General features: G+C 37.5%; 2 protein-coding genes across 2 annotated transcripts in view; one reads left to right on the forward strand and one right to left on the reverse strand.

Moving 5' to 3' along the window:
* Positions 1–5,116: 5,116 nt before the first annotated feature.
* LOC139141327 (QRFP-like peptide receptor) lies at positions 5,117–6,514 on the reverse strand. Its single transcript, XM_070710956.1, has one exon. It carries the CDS (start codon positions 6,512–6,514, stop codon positions 5,117–5,119), a length of 1,398 nt encoding a protein of 465 aa, XP_070567057.1.
* Positions 6,515–8,721: 2,207 nt separating this feature from the next.
* Positions 8,722–21,335, forward strand: part of LOC139141127 (probable serine carboxypeptidase CPVL) — a 601,148-nt gene continuing 588,534 nt past the window's right edge. The window contains exon 1 of the mRNA XM_070710723.1: positions 8,722–8,744. The gene's annotated coding sequence lies outside the window, so the exon portion shown is untranslated. The remainder of the gene's footprint in view (positions 8,745–21,335) is intronic.

The raw sequence follows: 21,335 nt of genomic DNA on the forward strand, positions 1-21,335 counted from the left end.
ATTATATATATATATATATATATATATATATATATATTATATATATATATATATATATATATATATATATATATATATATATAGACAATCAACCAACTGATTATTGTAATCGCCAGGACAAGTTCACATGCCGCTTGAAGGGCAACTGTCCAGTCAAAGGCGTGGTTTTCAAGGCCAAAGTATCAACGGAGGACAACACGGACAAGGTTTACATCGACCTGACTGATACGCACTTCACTGACCACATGCAATCGTTCCATAACGAGAAATACAAGAATAGTACAGAATTGTCAAAGTTTGTATGTAACTTTAAAAGCAATGGCCAAGTCTTTGACATTTCGTGGTCAATTATAGACAAGGGTCGAGTTACTCTAACATAAGCAAACGATGCAATCTTTCATATACCAGAAAAGCTGCACATTATCAATGCTGACAAATCTACGCTGTTAAACAAATACTCTGAGCTGGTTTCAAAATGTCGCCACCAAAACAAATATCGTTTATCAAATTTTATGGTACGTCCCAAACATATAATGAGAGTGTAGAGCTAAGAATCCTTTCACTTTTGTCTGAAGATTGCAGGATGCATGAAACTTAAGTAACAGATGTTATTATTTTGAACTTGAAGTAATTTTATTTAAACCTTTTTATTCATTTATTTATTTATTTATTTACTATGAAGGATTTCCCGTTTACCTGCACAAATAGGGGAGATTAACCAATAAGGTCGTAATCTTCCATGGCATGGGGTCCTTTAAACAATAACAGCAAAAATAAAGTTAAATTCTATATAAACTGTAAGGACTAAAATAATACAAATGCGAATAAAAGCAATATAAAAAGTTATTTTTCTACATTTGCCAAGATAAAAGTTTTTAAATGACTTTTAAAAACATTAAGATTAGTGCTACATCTTATAGTGTCTGGTAATGAATTCCAGTGTTCTGCAGTACCCATAGCAAACGTTCTCTTTCCACTTGCAGTGCTTATATATTAGTTGTGTCTATTTTAGGATTGTTGGATACATAACTGTAGTAATATTATTACTTTTCAATTGGCTTTGTGTTGTTATTTAAAACGCCCTGCTTTCATGAAGCAATGTTATTTATCACGAGGACATCCGGATAATGTTTATTTCCTAATATTTGTATTTGTGGTACGAGAGGGTTTCACGTTGTTTATATTTGTCATCTTGTATGTTAACTTGTATGGTGCCTATGATTGAAACAAAGATTAAGCATCAGAAAATAAACGTTTTCCCACACTCCTTTGCGATTGCGATTACCTGTAAAGCACCCTATAAACTGTATAAATTTAATTTTGTCTTAGTTCCCATTCATGCTATTTTCCATCATGAGGTATCATCCCAATAGCTGATCAGGTACTTACTTTTCTGTATGCTAGACATTTATTTCCCATCCAGACTGCAATGTAATCTTTATTTAGCAGCATGACCGGCTAACCTATTACCCGCTGTACCTGTAATCATTTCTCTGCGTTGGGTGACAACAGGTCTTCTTTATAGTTTTTCCGCACTCTCGGTCATGCCTGCTGCATTCCGACTTGCACCTTCGGTACTACGTTCCCGGTCTACGCTTGCAACACCCATTCCCGTATGCGCGCGAGACTATAAGGCACAAGAGACTGTCGACAGTTAATTCTCATATGTAAAGACTATACATGTTGATTTGATTATTGGAAACTTGTTAGAAGTTAAGATTTTTGAGTGTTTCAATATAACAGGGTGATACCGGTGAAGGTCACATATTACACCATCAGATTTACACACAAGAGTGTTCCCTCAGTTGTCATGGAGAGGGTAGAGGCGTGGTCTTGTAGTAAAATGTACTTGTCGCATCGCGCTCATATCGCGTAGGACTACAATAAAATGATTTTCAAGTAAAAGGGGAAAATTGTGATACGTTTCGAGAAACCAAAGTTATGCTTACTTAATCATGATTGGGTAGTGGGTTATGGGTACCTCATCATGTAATTGGGCCTTCGCCTGTTGGATGATGGATTGAATAAAAATAAAATAAAATAAAAAAAGAAATTATTGTAAAACCATGGAACTCATTTCAACGTGTAACCACGCAGAGGCAATTTTCATTTGGGCGGCGTTCTGTACAGATTGTATGAAAGTACAAAGTATAAAGTATAAACTTCACAGGCACACATCAAGAGTGTAAAGATTGCACGAAAATATATAACTCCCTCCAACTTTTATTTTATGTTCATTACCAATTTATTTCACCTCGGAATGTGAGCTAGGGTCTCAGGTTTTAGCATGTTATCAGGTCATCATAAGAAAACAGCGTTTTGAACAAGTAAACTTATGGGTAAGCTGCAAGACTGTGGAATAAAATTTTGAAAGAGAAGTACTTCATTTTATAATGAATACGGATTCTTGGACATTTTGTAACGATCAATATTCATAAGTATAAAAAGCACTCGACACGATTGGAACTAATTTGGGAGAATTGGCTCTTTATATTTTTCAAATTTCTCAAAAGTGTCTGGTGCTCTAGAGCTGGATGTTACAATATCACAAATTACTCATAAAAACAAGAGAATTGCTCAAAGAGAAAAGTAGATGAGCTTATATTTGCAGATTAAACAGACATCAATACACTATCAAATTATCCAAATTAGTTCCAATCGTGTTACTTTCTTATCCGAGTTTCAATACCTGCGCCCTTTCCAATGAAATGCTATCATTCCATCAAGATAAGAATTTCCCCAAAAAAGATCGAAGGTGTTAAGAGGACACGTTTTTGTGAACGGTGAAAATTAAAAATTCAATGCTCTCAACAGATTAACATAGCAGCCATTTTGAGTATGGCAGCCATTTTGAATTTCAAATCGAGAAAGTTTCTAATAGATAGTTTTCTCAAAGTCGAAACTTTACACCGTGCCCCGTAGTTTTTTATTCTTGGATTTAAAGTTTCCGCGGGGGAAATTTGAGCAAAGATTTTAAAGTGTCCGTTTTGAGGGATATATAACCTTAATGGTAGCAATGATACTGGTACAAAATGTGTCGGGCTGGAAGCCGCAACTTTATTATCCTATTCGGCTAACATTGGTGCGTTTGAACGCTTTGATATTAGGCCGGCAGAATCTTCAGAGGCATCGATTTAACGACAGTCGTTCGAGGTTTTTGCTTGTTAATATGAGTATGGCTGGGGGTTCTTGTCTTTGAAGCTTTCCATGGGGACATTACTGCACAAAGAACGCAATTTCAAAAGGGACTCTTTTCCATTAAAATGTAGTTTCCTACAAGTCACGATTCCGCGAGACTTCAGTTTGAATTTGATTAACTTTCGATCCCAATTGTGTAAAACCAGTCTTCTTATTAGTTTACGATTGACGCGGAACGTGAAAGATGATTAAATTTAGTGCTTGCAAGAGAGGTCTATTTTCTTACACTTTCTCCCCAGCAAAATTAATCGAAACTGCAACATACATTACTGTCTCTCGCTGACTTGAAGGTAAAACGACAGTCAGCTAGAATGATCATCTTGCTAACAAGTCGAAAGCGACGAGTCGGACGCAAGTCAACCGATAACTACATAACGATTAATTTTGTTTCATTGGTGCTAACCATCAAACATACTTGACGATTTTATTCGATTAATTCTTTGTTACAGAGGGAATCGGTTTTTTTTTTTATTTAAGACGAACACTTCCCTACTTAGAACTCTAACTTTACCTGATAACTTCTTTTACTCATGATAACAAAGCTGACAAAGTCAATGTCAGTTAACACCAAAGTCAAATATAAGACACATGAATAACGCGAAGAACCCAGAACAGATTGCAACTGAATGTAAAATTGCATGTCACCTGTAAACATTTATATTTGATTTTTTGAATACATTTTAAAAGCCTAAACGCGGCAAGAAACGCTTTTATGTTGCACTCTAAAACAGGATGCATTTATCACTGTACTCGAATGAAAGATCTCGTCACGGAAAAAGGTAGCTTTCGTAGAACGTAGGACTTTCTTTGACAAAATATGGTCAGATCATATAGGGCACATAAGAGAAACATTTCGAGAAATATTTTTTAACAGGAAAAACTTCGGTAAACGTATCTTGAGCAAACAAGATCTCTAACGGAATGATCTACCTGCTCACGTATATAATCATATTCTTTCAGTGATCAGAGTTTTGCTGACTATTTTTATCAAATTTAAAGCCACTCATATATCTTACAATTTATACAATGCAACCTAATTATTATTTACCTATTGTATAAAGGTAGAATGTGCTTGGGGTACACATATTCGCACTCTCAAATTTTATAATACTATGGTGTGCCTCTCGTGTGGGCTTATTTTGTATTCCTCTCGGAACGTTTTCAAAAGATTTTATAGTATTAGTTTTGTGAAAATCGAATATCTAATTTTTCCCCATTTCAAGAGTCGGTAAATGGGTAATTTGTTTTTCTCGTAGAATACAAAATGACCCCCAATTTTAATTCTTGATTTTGAAAGGAGGTGATTTAAAGTTTGAGGGAAAGTTTAGAATTTCAAATTTGGTGCACACACTACCTTTTAAGTTTGTATGCACCTCGAAAGTGAAAGACTTAAATTTTCGCTCAAACTTTCCTTAAGGAATCTTTCAACCATTCTCTTTCAAAATCAAGAATAAAAACCGGGGGTCACCGTGCAAATTTTGGTACAAGAGAAACAAATTACTCAACATTTTGCGATATTTGAACATCAAAATGGCCGCTATCCCTATATTAACTCTTGGAGAAAAATAAACTTTTCAAATTTCGAAAACCTTAAGCCGGTGAAAAGTATTCTTACACCAAGAGCTTTAAAGTGAACCCCACAAGTGATATATTAGAAAAGAATTGTAAAAGTTTGAGAGTCCAGATATCTGTCCCCGAGGTGCGTTCTCCATATCGTGAATCATATGTGAGGGAGAAATTTGCAAAATTTTGGAAAATGGAAATGCATTATAATGTGTTGTTCACGATCACTGCAAAAAGCTACGAATGGAATGAAAATTACAGTTGTGTATGATGATTAACATATATATGAGCGAAAGAGAGAAAATAACCATGGTCAAGGTGTAAGACTACCGAAGTCCAGTTTGAATGCCACCATCTAAATTTCCAGTTCAGCTTGGCTGCTATCAACTTTGACATCGTCCGGCGTCAAGTTTGTGTCACTATTCACGCATAGATCTACCCCGCTGTCTGACACTATTGAGTCATTACCATTGCTTTCCGAAGATATCTCTCTTTTGACGTCGAAGGCGATATTGTCTACGCCGTGTCCTTGGTCTACAGAATCGCCTTTCTTCTCATTGTGGTTCGGGCTTTCGCGCACGTTCATTTCAACTGGACGTAACTTGGCTTCGTGAAGGGCGGACGTTCCGCGCGTAGAGACGGCGTGGGTACTGCACTGTGTGGACTCGGATGCCAAGCTCTCCGTAGTGGTGACCGTGATCTTGGTGCTCCTTTTGCTGGGTTTCTTTCCCTTGTACAGTCCAAAGGTTAGAATGCGAGCAAATTCCTTGCGAAACCGGGAATCGAAGAAGGCATATATGATGGGATTGACCCAGCTGTTGGCGAAGAACAGGAAAATGACAACGGTGAAAAAGAGGGACTTATACGAGATTCGGTGGGGGTAGTAGTACAGCATCACCTGCTGAACACGGAGCGGCCCCCAGCAAAGCGCGAACAGGATCACCACTACGAGGAGCATTTTGATGGCCTTGCGCTTCCGTCGTTTCGACTCGTCATTCAGTGATTTCGTGAAGTACAGGGCAACGATCATTCGGAGGTAGAAGTAAGCAACGATTAGGAGCGGGAGGATGTACGCCACCACCAAGTTAGTCAAAGTCATTGGTTTCTCCAGGGTCAAGGAGAACTTACGCAGGGATGTACACATGGAAATTGTGGCGTTGTTCTTAAAGGTGTAGCGAACAATTCCAAAAAGCTTAATCTCATACGCTGAGTAGACAAAAGCCGCCAGCCACACCAGTATCGTGATTAGGCGGGACTGTTTCACGGTCATCTTCGGCTTGAAGGGCTGCACGATGGCGCGATAGCGGTCTCCCGCTATGGCCACAAGCGTCAGGATGGTCGTGTTCTGACCGGTGTACATCAGCATGATGACGATATCACAGACAAGGTCGCTTGACAGGTCCAGATACCTGATGATGGTGTAGACTATCTGAGAGGGCCCGAAAACAAGACCGACGCTTAAGTCAGAAAAGGCGAGCGATATAATGAGGTGATTTGTGGCAGATTTCCGCAGCTTTGGCTGCAGCAAGACTGCAAGGATGACCATTAAATTGCCGCCGATGATCAGAATACAGTCAACGGAGAGTATTCCGATGAACCAATTCTTTGGAATTATCCAGTCACTTGGTCTTTTACGGTCCACAATGTCATGCCCGTCATCTCTATCTTGTGTGACGTTTCCATACAACAATGTGTCGTTCTGTGATAAACCATACTCTGTCGATAAACTTGCATTTGTGTAGTTGTACTCCATAATTGGCATAGAAAGGAGTGAGTATGCGAAGTGCTTTCTCCGAAGCTTAGAGTCGGAAATAATCTTATGAAAGAAACAGTCGCATAAATACCAGCAAGTAACCAATGGGGATACCATTTGGAGTGGCACCCCCGGGAAAACAGATACCCTATATATTCTGTCCAATGAATTTAAAATGGTGGTAAACTAACAGCAGTCTTTACTTACTTTCACAAAGTCAGTATGTAGCGCAGAAATCGAAAGTTTCTATCATCGGTCATTTTGGCAAATGATTTCCTCCTTGTTGCAATAACACTACCGACAATCTACGGTTTGACTTACTGTAAAATATATGATTTCGGTGGTTTTATACTCATTTGGTAGAGCTGAACAACATAGAATTAGAGAAAAATCGAAAATTCGATCTTCTTGCTCTTTTCTGTTTTTACGTTTAATAGCATAGAATGTTTGCAAATCAAAGCATTAAATGATTATCTTTTCAATGAAAAGAGATCAATATATGATTTTTACTTACTGGAGTATTGTATAATAATAATAATGATAATAATAATTATAATAATAATAATAATAATAATAATAATAATAATAATAACAAGGCAGTATTGCTGAAGGCAATGAGTACTTGGGCCGTGATAGAGTAATTTTGAGGACAATATATACTACTATTGAAATATGGTCTTGAATTTCCTCCTGTCAATTAGGCATTTGATTAACTGGTTATTAAACGAAGCAATGGCATGACAACGGCAAAATATGTCTAGCAACTTTTGTGGAGTTTGAGGCAGGGGTTCTTTATTTATAGTGGAAATTGCTTAAACTCCTTAAATATTCAAATTACAGCAAATTTCTTTTGTTCTCGATGGTAGATGTCAAATATTTAGATGGGCATATTTAGATTTCTACCCTATAGTTATCCCTATATACCAAAAATCGGACATCCAGCTCTATTGGCTTGCTCAGAATTAGATATGCGCATAATTAATGAGGTACAATATGTGGTGTCATAAGGTGTCCCATCATACCAAATATGAAGGGTGTAGCACTTGTGGTTACTGAGTTGTGGACAAATATGTATATTTGAGGTCAAAGGTCATTGAGGTCACGTGACGTTTTGTCAAACAAATTATATTGCTAAGTTATCCCTATATACCAAAAATCAGACCTCTAGCTCTATTGGCTCGCTCAAAATAAGATATGCGCATAATTAATGAAGGTACAATATGTGGCGTCATAAGGTGTCCCATCATACCAAATATGAAAGGTTTAGCACTTGTGGTTACTGAGTTATGGACAATAATGTATATTTGAGGTCAAAGGTCACCAAGGTCACATGATATTTTGTCAAAATGTCTGAGATATCTGCATGAACCGATGGACTCACTGATGGACTCACGGACGGATATGACCCAATCTATAAGCCCCCTGGACTTTATCCGTGGGGACAAAAAACTGTGTCACTGCATCGTTTAGGCAATATGAATACGATGAGAAACTAAATTTTTATTTTTCTTGGCCTTATACATGGGAGTCTATGGAGGTGTAAACTAAAAAGTCCTCTAACACGGCCAAATTCGATCGCATTGTGAAACAAATCGACGTGCATCTGTATGGGGTTGGGTACTATTCTTGTGCAAAGTTTGAAAGACATTGACCATGGCATGTCTGAGATATCTGCGTGAACGGACGGACGGACGGCCGACGGACTGACATGACCAAACCTATAACTCCCCCAGGACTTCGTCCGTGGGCACTAAAAACAACGCAACAGTACACTGGCGGTAGGTTCATATTCAGAGCCCCGTACGGTCTGCCGCCGTCGCTTGAAAACAATCTCGTAAACCTGGCCATATGGGCAACTGTGTATGTGCAGCTAGCTGGATGCTTGACTTCCCGGAGAAGGCGAGCTGTCACGTTCAAGCTCAGGATTATTTGTCGATCAAATTTCAGTAAATTTACCTTACCTAAATGAATTTCGCCGAAGTTTGACAAAATTGCATCGATTTTTCAGGTTCATATCCGACATTTTTGAGTTTTGAGTGCAGACAGAAATAAGATTTGAGGCAACATGGCTGCGACCCCATGTTGACCCCTAGCACTGCGTACGATGCTATGTGCTACAGCTAACACACAGCATCGTACGCAGGGCTAGCCAGAGAGTTGCCGACATCGACGGTTATTTACGAGAAGTGAATAAAAGACTGTCATTTTTGGAAGCGATCGAGTAGCTGAGGTAGGCTGGGATACGACTTGGGCCCAAGAACGCTGAATTTCGGCAGTAATTTGGCTTTTTACGTCAAGTCCCAAAATGGATTTGAAGTCACCGACCCTACGTACGGGTCTTTGCAGGGCTGTGGTGAGCGGGGCGATTAGCTGTAGCGGAACACACAGCATCGTACGCAGGCTAGTTGACCCCAACGTGAAAATGTGTTCGCGATCAAATTTTCATATATTTTTTTCAGAATTTTCGACAAAATCATTGCTTCTTAAATCTTTTTGTAAAATATAAAATACTAAAATAAAAATGCGATGTGCCATGTCTCCAGATTTCTAAAATATCGTTCGTCGACCGTTCGACGGAAATACTCATTTCGCAAACTTGTGACGCAGTTGAAATTCAATACTGACCGCCAAATAATCTTAATGAGACGAGATCATTCTAGACATCCTTCAAATTATCCACCATTTGCGTTAGAGTTCAGCTCGCTTAGAGTATCATAACATTCTTCGGCTCCTTCGTTTAGATCGACCCTAATCTCTCCCATTTAGGAAATATACACAAGCCACCTTGACTAAACTTCGTGCACCATCCAGGACCAAACGCACTGCAAATCTGTCTTGACGTCATCATCTCCTTACATGGTAATCGGCATACCGTATTTTTTAGCAAAGGAGACACAGAATACGTCGGAGTATTCAGTTTCAAAACGTATTACATTGTGTGATGTTGTCAAAAAAAGGTAATGTTACTGCAGTGGTATAAATTACAAAACACAAAAGTTCAAATCAGTTTATTTTGGACTGGCTTTACCCAACATTTCATATTGTTTCTTATGCCAGATTTGACCACGTGCTTACTGGCGACCCCTTTACATGCAAATTTTGTGTCAAATGGTGTGTTCTCCTGGAAAAACAAACGTACGATTTCTATATGAAGGAGGCGAAATTTGCCCTCAAAACTCGAAACCACCCCTTCATGGGGTGTACCTAGCTATTTGAACGAGCTTCTCGAATCTGCAGCTCTATTTCGAAATGATGGTCTGGTTTTCTCAGCTCAAGGATAAGTGTTCTCCATCGCTGTGGGCATTACTATTCTCAACTGGGGGTACAGTTTCCAGTCATAATGTTTTTCATTGTGTCCGGGATATAAAACCTTTCCTTTTCACACTTTTACTTGGATTAAGACTAGTCCACATCTTGTCAGCGATTAAACATGTTTCAAGTTTAAATGTTAAATTCTGGTCTCGAGCCCTCCTGTTCAACCAAACTGAAATTACCCCTCCCACTTTGGCTCGTCCAGTGGGTGTAGCAAGGGTCGTGCCATCGCTTAGGAAACGGAGGGTGCATTAATTGTTGCATTTCGATGCACATTTTGATTATATTCAGAAGATTTTGTGGCAAAAACTCAGATAGAGAAGCATTAATATTCACATCTCACTTATTCAAGACTGGCTGAGAGCATCACTTCCATTCAGTTAACATCATTACGCCATTTATTATGCCAAGAAAGATGAAGCCCAGACATTTTGCCCTCCCTGGTCTCAGCCAGAAATGGTTATACCTTACAGAGTTTTTTCCCACGGAATGAAAACAAATGTACTTGGGCTGAGGCCCAAGTACAATAATTATTTTTTATTATAATTACATTTATATTCTTCATTTCGACAACAACGTCCGCCTCACAAAATAAAAAAGACAGGGAGGAATTACAGAAAAAATGCTTTTTCGAGTCTGGAGAAATATAAACATCGCACACAGTAACACTGTAACATTTAAAAAAATTAAAAAGGAGTTTGAAATAAATTATTTTATCTTTTATTCTTACTTATTTGTTTATTTATTATAATACGTTTGTAACAGTAACTTTATTTTACTTTTTATACCAAAAGACATCAATCACACATGTAACTAGAGTCGCATCTCTTTATTGTAAGTCTTTAAACAAAGATATAATCTTCGTATTTCTGATGTCTTCCAAATATTTAACACCTATTTGGTAAACGGTTAATTCAAAGTTATAAACATGACTTGTTTCACCAGTTGATCATTTTAAAACGAGTAGTTGAATTTGTAAAACGGCAGGTCGTATGACCTGGCAGCCATGGTGGTTTTCAGAAAATTCCAATGCAATCCTTCAAAGGTTTCTTTTTCAGTACCAACGAATAATTTGAGCTCAAGTTTGGGCGGTGAGTGCTTGAGAAACAAATATTAACACAAAATCAACATGCCATGTGTGACAGTTTTCGTGTATAGTCAGACCTTCTCATTCCTGTAACTGAATGCTTCAATGTTCGTTGGTTGTAGTATGAATGCTGTATGGAAGTATTTTGTCGCGAGGGAGTGTCCTGTTGAAATGTAAAATCATGGCTTTGTTTTGCAAAAGTATAAACCATGGATGAGTGGGTTTTCCTGAACTCAGAAAACTTACGCGCGTTGGGAAGCAAAACATAGAATTTACTTACTCTGGCCATATGCAAATGTGTCAGTCCGGGCTAACCACCAATTTACCTCATTAATTATGCAAATATTTTATTCGAGGCTTACAATGCACCAACAGAGCAAGAGATTTTCAATTTTCTCCCATATGTACCTATATTTGACCAAAATTTGTTCTTGAAACACAAAAAACTCCAACACTCCTATCAAAATAAGTAATACGTAATGAAAAAAATCAGGTGATTTATTATCATATCCTACATTTAGTTTATTTTCTACATAAGAGTATGTCATTAATTTAATCTAAAAGTAAATCTTTAACAACATCAAAAAATCAATTCTTTTATTTTTGCCTTCTTCAAATATTAAATATGAATAGTACGCTCAGTAAAATTAGGGTAACCTGAACAAAATGATGAGAATTTTATTAGACGCACTATCGATTACCCGCCTACTCACATTAGAATACAAAAAATCAATTGAAAAATAATCTAATCATTGAGATTGTGTTGCACGCGATTCGGATGTATTGTTGCCCCTATCTTTACTTTGGAGTCCGCTCCCTTGTACTGGAAAACTGTAGTAGAAAAACAAACCATCAAAGATACATTTACTGATTCCAACGTGATAAAAAAGTGAGACATGGAAATATTAAAGGGAAACAGTCGTCGGAATTGCGCCTTTGTGAGTTTCTGGTTTACAATTAATGTATTTCGTGCACGATATCTGGATGCACCTCATCATCATAGCTGCAACAGTAGATTATGACAGACATGTTTTAACTTTCATCAATCACCATCGTACCTTGGATACAGTGATTACATTGGCCGTATGGGTCCATACGACCTTTGAACGCAGTTCTGACGATTGTATCCTTTTAACAGAGTCACATCACATTAAACACAGCAACATATCACCGTATTTTGTCTTTGACTCTCCGTCTCTCTGTGTGTCTCTATCTCTCTACCTCTGTCTCTGTTGCTGTCTGTCTGTCTCTACCTGTCTGTCTCTACGTCTGTATCTCTCTCTCGGTCTCTGTCGGGTTGTCTGTCTGTCTGCCTCTGTGTGTGAGCCTCCCTTTCTCTTTCTCAATTCCGTTACTGTAGGCCTACCTATCAACAACCGACCAAGTTTTCATGTCACAATTTATTCTTTTACTGCATAATACAGGTTTTTTGTGTTACCATTCTCGTTAATCAGTAAAAGCAAGTATTTTCGAGAAATATTTAATGGCAGTTTGGTCGTGAGTCTACATCGACTTCACCGAGTATGGTTTGAAGAAGCGGCGAATTAAAAACCTCAATATCCTTCCATCCGTTTGCGTCTTGCCTTATTACAACATCAATGAACACATGCCAAGCTGACGGTAATTGTGCATTATATTAAGTTAAATTTTATCACGAATGTTACATGCACACACGAGTACAGATAGCCTGCAGTAAATATTACCATTTTCACATCATCGACCCTAGATTGATTTTTCTTCTGCGCTGAATTTTTTAGCAGCTGAGTAAATTCGTTCGATAAAATGTAATAATGTTGCGTTCCGATATTTTGTAGAGATTTGTGTCATGCGCATTTTGCAACTGCCGTATACAAATATTCCACAGTAAAAAACGTTAAAAAGAAATTAGAACGTTGTTTTTCTTTAGATTTTCATTTCGTCTCGTATGATATCTCCTTTGTTACTGCATCAACACTTACACACGAATACTTAAAATCACAATCACTACAGAACTACAATACGGTATAAAGACACACCCTGGCGGAAAACGTGTATACTAGAACGCACGGTTTGGCTACCAAATTTATTGAATAACTAATTGGCTGTTTGATAAACTACTTACTTAATCACTTAACTTATAGATTATTAAAAATATTAATTTATAATGATTAATTAATTAATTTACTAATTTGTTCATATTTCCGATATTATTATTTTTTATTTGTTTAAGTATTACTTTTGACTTGTTCAGTTATCGTTTGCTTATTCGCTTTTTCTGAGAGTCGATTTTACGAAACAATTCGGATTAATATTGTGGCCTATGTTGAGATATCGTGATAAGAGACTTACGTTTGAGCAAGAAAATGGAAATTGTGAAGCTAGATACTCTTTTAAAATTCAGATAAATTTTTGACATATCGTCTGAAATCGAATATTCAGCTAAAAAGTGCTGTCGATAATACAACAGAAATAATTGAGGTACTATCCCAATCTTACCATAGAGGGCGCCCAGAGTAACGCGGTACAGAAAGCTTCCTGAATTTCTGGTAAGAACCACAGGGGGTTGTCTACATGTCCGTCCCCAGGGGTGGGTAGGTGTTTCGTTGTATCGCTAATAAAGATATATTCTACACAACCTTGGTGTTTCGGTCTTAACTTAGCACTGCCCTTGACAATCTTGCATATACGTTTTATCAACATGCTGCGTCTATTATCTGATGAGTTTGGGTGCCTAATTAGCCAAAGTAATCAAGGGTAAATTACTAATCTGTGGACGCTCTCACCAGATTATCACCGGATTAAATTTGACAAAGTCAACAACGAACGCACCAGCAGGTATACCTTGCTGGTGCGTACGTTGTTGACTCTATCAAAGTTAATCCGGTGATAATCTGGTGACTGCGTCCGCAGATTAGTAATTTACCTCGTTTACTTTGGCAAATTAGGCACTCAAACTCATCAGATAATAGACTAAATTACTACCCTTGCTTGCCTTGGCGAATTACACAATCAAACTGGTAAGATAATAGACGCAACACAGTGACGAAACTTCGCTAAAGATTGTCAAAGGACAAAATACGAAAAAAGAAATCGCTACAAAACCAGCGCTAACATAACACAAAGACACCAAAGCTACAAAGAAAGGTTGGTAATATAACTCTTTAGGCCTATTGGCAATATATATCATTGTAAAACATATTAAAATAAAATAAACCATAGCAAGAAGAACCCTGTCCTTAGACAAGACACCCCTACCCCTGGGACTGACTTTGTTGCAATTTCCCTATGTAAGAACCCTAAATTACAGAAATACAAATTAATGCAAAAACGCAAACTTTGAGACACATGAATATATACACAGGTTTCATTTTGATGGTCTCACCTTTTTCAACCTTCATTACATGTATTTATATTTAACTTTTTTAGCTGGGGTGGGGGTCAGTCAATATTTCTGTGTAAGAGAGCAGGGTTACTCAAGTTCATCATGGTTGGCAGGAAGGGGGCTAACTCGAAATTCCTACGACTCCGAGGCCGTAAACAATGATGGCTCCCTAAAAGAATACTTCTTCCTTGCGTACATGACAATTTTATTTTACCAAAAACGGGGGGGGGGGTGTTGAAAATGAATTTTTATCCTGTTTATGGCACTACTCAAAGGGAAGAATTTAATGTCAATGATTACATGTCGCAACCCTCAATATACCAGATATCCAATATTCAATATACCAGATATCCAACATTCAATATACCAGATATCCAATATTCAATATACCAGATATCCAACATTCAATATACCAGATATTAAGGCTGAATAATACATCTTTACTTATTACATTGCTTGATCTATCACATCGTCGTTCATATCTGAAATACAATTTCTTCTGTCGCCTCAGCCAACATGGGGGTCGAAATTATCTAGGGTTGTACTGCGATCATCGATTGGGCCAACATAATCTGTGTACTTTGTTGACTCTGCGTTCTTCACATTTTTTTTAGCATTGGGGATATTATTTGCTGATATACAGCTTTTTTCCTCATTGGTGTCGTTTCCTTTTGTAGCTTTAACATTTCCACCCCAGTTTGCTTTGATAACTACAGTTTCCTGTTTGTTGAGACCGTTATTTCCATTGTAATTGCGTGGTTTTGTCTGTTTAGCTGCATCATTCGCGGTTCTTGCTCGTTCTGGGTGTGTCACCATGGTTCATTGTCGGCAATTTTTCAGTAGATGTCTCAGGCTTTTTACCGCAAGTTAAGCATTATTTTGCCTGCGGACAGTTTTGTCCTCTATGGCCTGCAATATGACAGATATAACAGATGATTGGTGGACAGTTTTGTCTACTATGGCCTGGCATATGACAGATATAACAGATGATTGGTGGACAGTTTTGTCTACTATGGCCTGGCATATGACAGATATAACAGATGATTGGTGGAGAGTTTTGTCTTCTATGGCCTGGCATATGACAAATATAACAGGTGCATTCACCTTTTCCGGTTGATCCTGGTAACTAATGCTTACAGTTGAACCTTCCAGCTGATCGACTCTCACATGCTTCGGAATATCTCTCCTTATCTTAATCGTTACTACCAATTTACCACTTACGTCTATTTCATATTGCTTGGTTGCATCTACGTCCACTTCTCCGTATTTCTGTATTAAAGTTACCTAAGGCAACTTTCTTGGTATCAGAACACAGATCATCAGGATATAGCTTACCCGGGATAGCTTATCTCCGTTGTCAACTGTTATTCCATTCTCAAACAACGCCTCCTTTTCTTTAACACATTTCAAAGTAACGAACCATATTCTGGATTCACCAATTACTCCTTGATGGAGCCGGCCATATTTCCTTCTCCTATTTCCTTGCTTACCACTTCTAATACCTGATTTCTCGTCGTCCATGTAGTTTTGAACTTGAACTTTACTGTTCTTCTTGGACGAAACTTGAGTATCTCCAGATTTTGTATTTTAGCCATAACTTTATCCAAATCAGCCCACTCTGCTGTTTTTCCACTTTTTGCTGCTCTTCACATGAGTAGTTGTTCGGTCAGATTCCATCACAGTTTCCAACACATTCGTCAACACACTGTTAGGGGGTCCAACACATTCGTCAACACACTGTTAGGGGGTAATGTTCTACTCTCCTTGCGGAGACAGGGCTCGTCAGCGAGACTTGCCATGATTTCTCATTCGCAACACGATCAGTAACTGTTTGGAATTGTAGAGAGCCCTCTAGTGTTCACTATTTCAAAAATTTCTGATGATAAACGTAAGAACCACAAATGGTAAATGTATGTTCCATGAACATTGACCGACAAAAAGGCAGCACAGTGCGACTGTAGACCTCACATGGTTTAATCATCACAAAATACGGAGAATTTCAAGGATTACTCCTTGTAATGTTGATTTGTGAAGATTTTCACTGTTGGTTAATTAATTAATGCTGACCTACGACGCATCAGAAAAAGAAGTTGAGGAAATGATCAGTTAATTCGTGGGAGGGGGTTACGGTGGCTTGTTTTTGGTGTACGAATGACGTCTGTTTATATAAATATATCCATATTTATGCACTTGGCGGAATTAAAGTAAAACCCTGAAACTTTAGGTTTTTCCCTATCATTTGTCAAATTCTCGACATAGGAAAAAAAACGACAAATAGTATAGCCTAAGAGTACTATTTGTCTTCGGTCACCTCACTGGTAGGTATATATCAGTATGTTTTGTTTGATATGTCAATTGAGTATGGACTAGTTAATCTTAGTAGCAGGAAGTACAAGATATGACATATTTAGGGCAATAGGTAGACCATAAACTTTTTGTAAAATTCCACTTTCCACTTTCCGATAGTGTGAGACTTTTTAAAGAAGTAAGGAAAGGTTGATGTTTTTGTTTCAACACCGCTCATTTCTATTTTAATTTAGCCCTTCCCCACCTTGTACTCTGTGATAGTCCATCTTTATCTATAGAGGTTATTTCTACATACTCACAAGTTGGAAGATTTCACACAGATAATACTGAAACTTTCGACAATGTAAATCACTAGAAATCTATCATCAGAAAATACGAATCTGTGGTTGGCAAGGTAACCTGCTTGCATTGGTTGAGCCAAACCGTGAAGGTAAACAACACTGTCGTCAGTAATATACAAGCTCGCTAAAACACACTTGTTATACTGGATCTTGCACCACAAAGCCTACCACTCACCATGCCTTTGAATAGTCACGATCTTTGGCTAGCCGACCCTGAATAGTTAACAACAATTCATTCGAGTCATCTGAGATAACACGTGACAGGGACAATATTTCAAAAGCAATCAACAGAGTCGTATTCTAGTCAGAACAAGATTCTACATGCCGATGCCAAAGAGATACGTATCCAATTTCTGCACATGACTGCCCAAACCGGCATTTTCTTTTCCCATAACAACAAGGAACGATGGCGTATTTAGTATTCCGTTCGAATATGACAGTATCCTTGTTAGTTACACTTCGAAACACGAAGAAATGGCTTGACAAAGCGTATAAGAAAATCCGATCGGTGAAAATCCGAATCGCCGATTGGAATGTCTCTGTAGCCTAAGTAAACGTGTATTCCAAAATTGTCTCACGTCACCATTAAAGAAACTATGAACGTTATTTTCTTTGATTCATTTATTTCAATCCATCATCTAACAGGTATTGCCCAATTACAGGACGAGGTGCACGTTACCCACTGCCAATCCAACTTAGTGCTTCTCAAACTCACCATCCTCTGATAGTGAGACCGGTACCCTAACCGCTGCCTCATGGTGTCAATTTTTGAAGCAAAATAATAGTCGATCATATATGTACGATATTCTTTGACTTTAAGTTTGCCTGATCATCGAGTAGGTTAGTGGTAGACTACAGATTACCCCAGTCTGGTGTTCTATACTGCAGATTAAAGATAAAAACCGCGAATGTCAAACCTTACAATAAAATTGTAATGTCATTAATTTACTGAAAGCCTACAATCATCACCTTCAATTAAGCTCTATGAACAGGCAATGACGATCTCGGATGACATTAAAATCAACGCGCTTTCTCCAAAGGTTATCAAGCTTTGCGCGTTTCACATCATATGAACCACGCTGTCTAACGTCGAGTCTATTTGGCTGGTTTCGTGTAATGATTGCTGTGTCTCTTTGAAGGTAGAGTTGTAAAAATTTAGTAGTGAATTATTTCTCCGTTTTTCTTCAATGCCAGGTATAGACTGTACATGCAAAAATCCTTGATATGTTTCTGCATTTCCAAGATAATCACAAGACCTTGAAAATAACCTTTCGTGTTTTAATCTCTCTCTCTCTCTCTCTCTCTCTCTCTCTCTCTCTCTCTCTCTCTCTCTCTCTTGTATTAATGTATTTATTTCACCTTTTGATGAAAGCTTTTTTGTCTTAGGGGCGAGGGTCGGCGATTTTCGATGACTTTTTTCAAGAACTTCACAAATGGTTGAGAGACACACAAAATCTCTTGAAGCTTACGCGAAGGACTTGACATGCAAGATAATTACTGAGTTTAATTTCAACCTGTAGAAGGGACGAATGAACACAGTACCGCTTGGTAACGGTTACTACGGCCAACAAGAAAGATCCGCGTATCGACGCGTGGTTTAAGGCTATAAAAGCTTCTTACGTCATCTCCCAGCCTTTCGCGTTGTGTTAAGAAGACAGACTGGGCATCTGCAGAGGCATTTACTGTTTGTATCTGATCGAATTTCATGGACTTTTTATGTAATAATTTCCAAAGAAACAAGTAGTTACATAATCGATCTCGTTTCAGGCGGTTTAAACAAGTTGCTCTGTCTATAACGACAATCAACCAATTGGCTAGAATTTTCCGAGCCGCTGCACATTCCAATTATTTATTTTGTTTTACTTTTATTTTTGTTTGGCTTTATTTAATTAGGGTAGCCTGGTAAACTCTAAAGAGAGGTTATCTTCCCCGGCGAAATTATAACAAATTTAAAATACAAAACCACAAAAAAAACAATTTTCAAAAGTACAAATACAATGAACCACAAATAATAACTGCCAGGAACAACAACAACAAATTAAAATTCTGCTCAATATTGTATTAATTACTGCTTTTAAAAGAGAAAAGTGTCTCAGAAGATCTGACTTATTCTGTTTTCAACTTATTCGATTCCATGTCTCCCTGTACTGACCACGTGTTTTTCAAAACATTCAGCTTGGCTCTAGAGATATAAAGCTTATTTTTGGTCACACGGCTATGACGCTGATTGACTTATCACAACATTTCCGTCATATACAATGGGGCTATACCTTTCAAGGATTTAAACACTAAACACACATTTTTGTATAAAATTCTATCAGGTAAAGGCATAATATGTCATGATCTAAAAAGTCCACTAGTCAGATTAAATTATACTTAGCGCCCATCATAACACGCAGAGCGTGTTTCTGTAATTTGAATAACTTGTTTATATTTGCACTTGTTCCCCATGCGCTGCCACAACAGAGATTCCATAATATGATAACAACAATACATTGCGTAGCAATTTTACTTGTACCTGCAATATGTCTTCTTTACATGTTTCATTTGCAAATTGTTCTGAGATATTGCTAAGTTCGACAAATTATTAGAAGAACATGCTGTATCATAGATCTCGACCTGTGCATTGTCTTATATTTTCGAACAATTCAAGAGTTTGTTTCTAAGTCATGTTAGCTTTTGAACAAAAGACCAAAGTCTTATACTTCACATGCAACAAACTTTATTGACGCCATTTCACTTGTATTTCTCTAATATTGATTACATTACTCGAAATGATACAAATACATTGTTAACAAAGATGCGAACATATTGTATTACAGCTCACCGTCACCCTTCGGGGAATAGCCAGCGATAGGACGTTGGGATATAGAAAGAGGGTAGTGGTTCATAGACTTCAAGATATCTTCGTTTATTTCTTGTACATGGATATTACATACTGCAAAGTGTTGTCCATTCTTCATAAACATACCTCTTAAATACAATGGTTATTAAACTCCTCATATCATCCTCTGTACATATTGATATCATGCGTGATCATACCCTCTCATGCTGCTACACCAGTACAATTATCATTTTATTTATGAGTTATGAGTTATGAAAATATCAATAGCTAGCAATTCAAAGTTAGGGTAGTCGATCCCAAGGATCGAGTTTGTTCTAGTCTGTAAAAGGATTATAAAGGTGTCATAGCCTTTTGTTTTCCATTGAAATTGTAAAAATAAATTTCCTGGCAAGACAGTGTGATGCCTGAACCATGCCTTTAATTGAACAGTCATGCACATAGTTTGATGGATGAACGGACAGACAGCTATGAGGAGAGACGGACAGACTTGCACATGGATAGATAGATAGATAGATAGATAGATAGATAGATAGATAGATAGATAGATAGATAGATACCTACCTACCTACCTACCTACCTACCTACCTACCTACCTACCTACATACATACATACATACATACATACATACATACATACATACATACATACATACATACATACATACATACATACATACATACATACATACATACATACATACATACATACATACATACATACATACATACATGTGCAAATCGCACCACATTTCATGCATCACAATTATTACATTAAATGCCTACAAACCGAAGGTCAGTTAAAATGGCACGTAACACATCGATTCATGATAGTGCAAGAAATGAATTTCCTTTTTCTCCTCGTTGTATTTAAAGCATAATTTATGTTCACTGCACATTATGTCGCTTTAACTACCAAAGTAAACCAACGATACACTACGTCGTAAATCATACAGGGCTACATTCGCCATCACTGAACACATCTTGACTTTTACAAAATCGAATGACAAAACATCATAGTATGTTTCTCGTAGTTCAAATACAGACAAACTACAACATTACAATTATTATAAGGAGACGTCGATAAGACTAATACCATTTTTACAATTATTGTAACATTATGTATTCAATATATTTTTGAAGTTATTTTGATATGATTGTGAAATTCACCGCAGTCCCTAGAATTTGTATGGTATTCTTGATATCTTATGAGCCATCAATACGCGATGAAATTGCAATGTGTAAGGTATATTATGGTGACAGACAGACAGAGTTTTGTGAATCTATAAGTGACTGAAGCATTCTCTTGAAGAGATAGATCCTTGTTGTTTTTCGATTTCATGATTGGTGGGAAAGCTTTCGCAGTGAAAGGACTCAGCGTTTTCTCTTTTGGATTGATCATCATAACAGTTTCAATTGGTCGTGTGAATATAATTTAAGCCATCCATTTAGAGAGAGAGAGAGGGAGGAAGGAACAGTTTTTTCAGCCCTGGTTTGTTCTTGTTGCCCATGCCATGTAAATTGGTCACAGTTTTCGAATCTTCTACTTCTAATCACTGTGTCATCTCTTT

Source organism: Ptychodera flava, chromosome 9, assembly GCF_041260155.1.
Source record: "Ptychodera flava strain L36383 chromosome 9, AS_Pfla_20210202, whole genome shotgun sequence".
In the NCBI taxonomy this organism is placed as follows: domain Eukaryota; kingdom Metazoa; phylum Hemichordata; class Enteropneusta; family Ptychoderidae; genus Ptychodera; species Ptychodera flava.

Bases quoted from the DNA above. Each gene is read 5' to 3' on its own strand.
- LOC139141327 (XM_070710956.1), bottom strand. From the start codon at position 6,514: ATGGAGTACAACTACACAAATGCAAGTTTATCGACAGAGTATGGTTTA.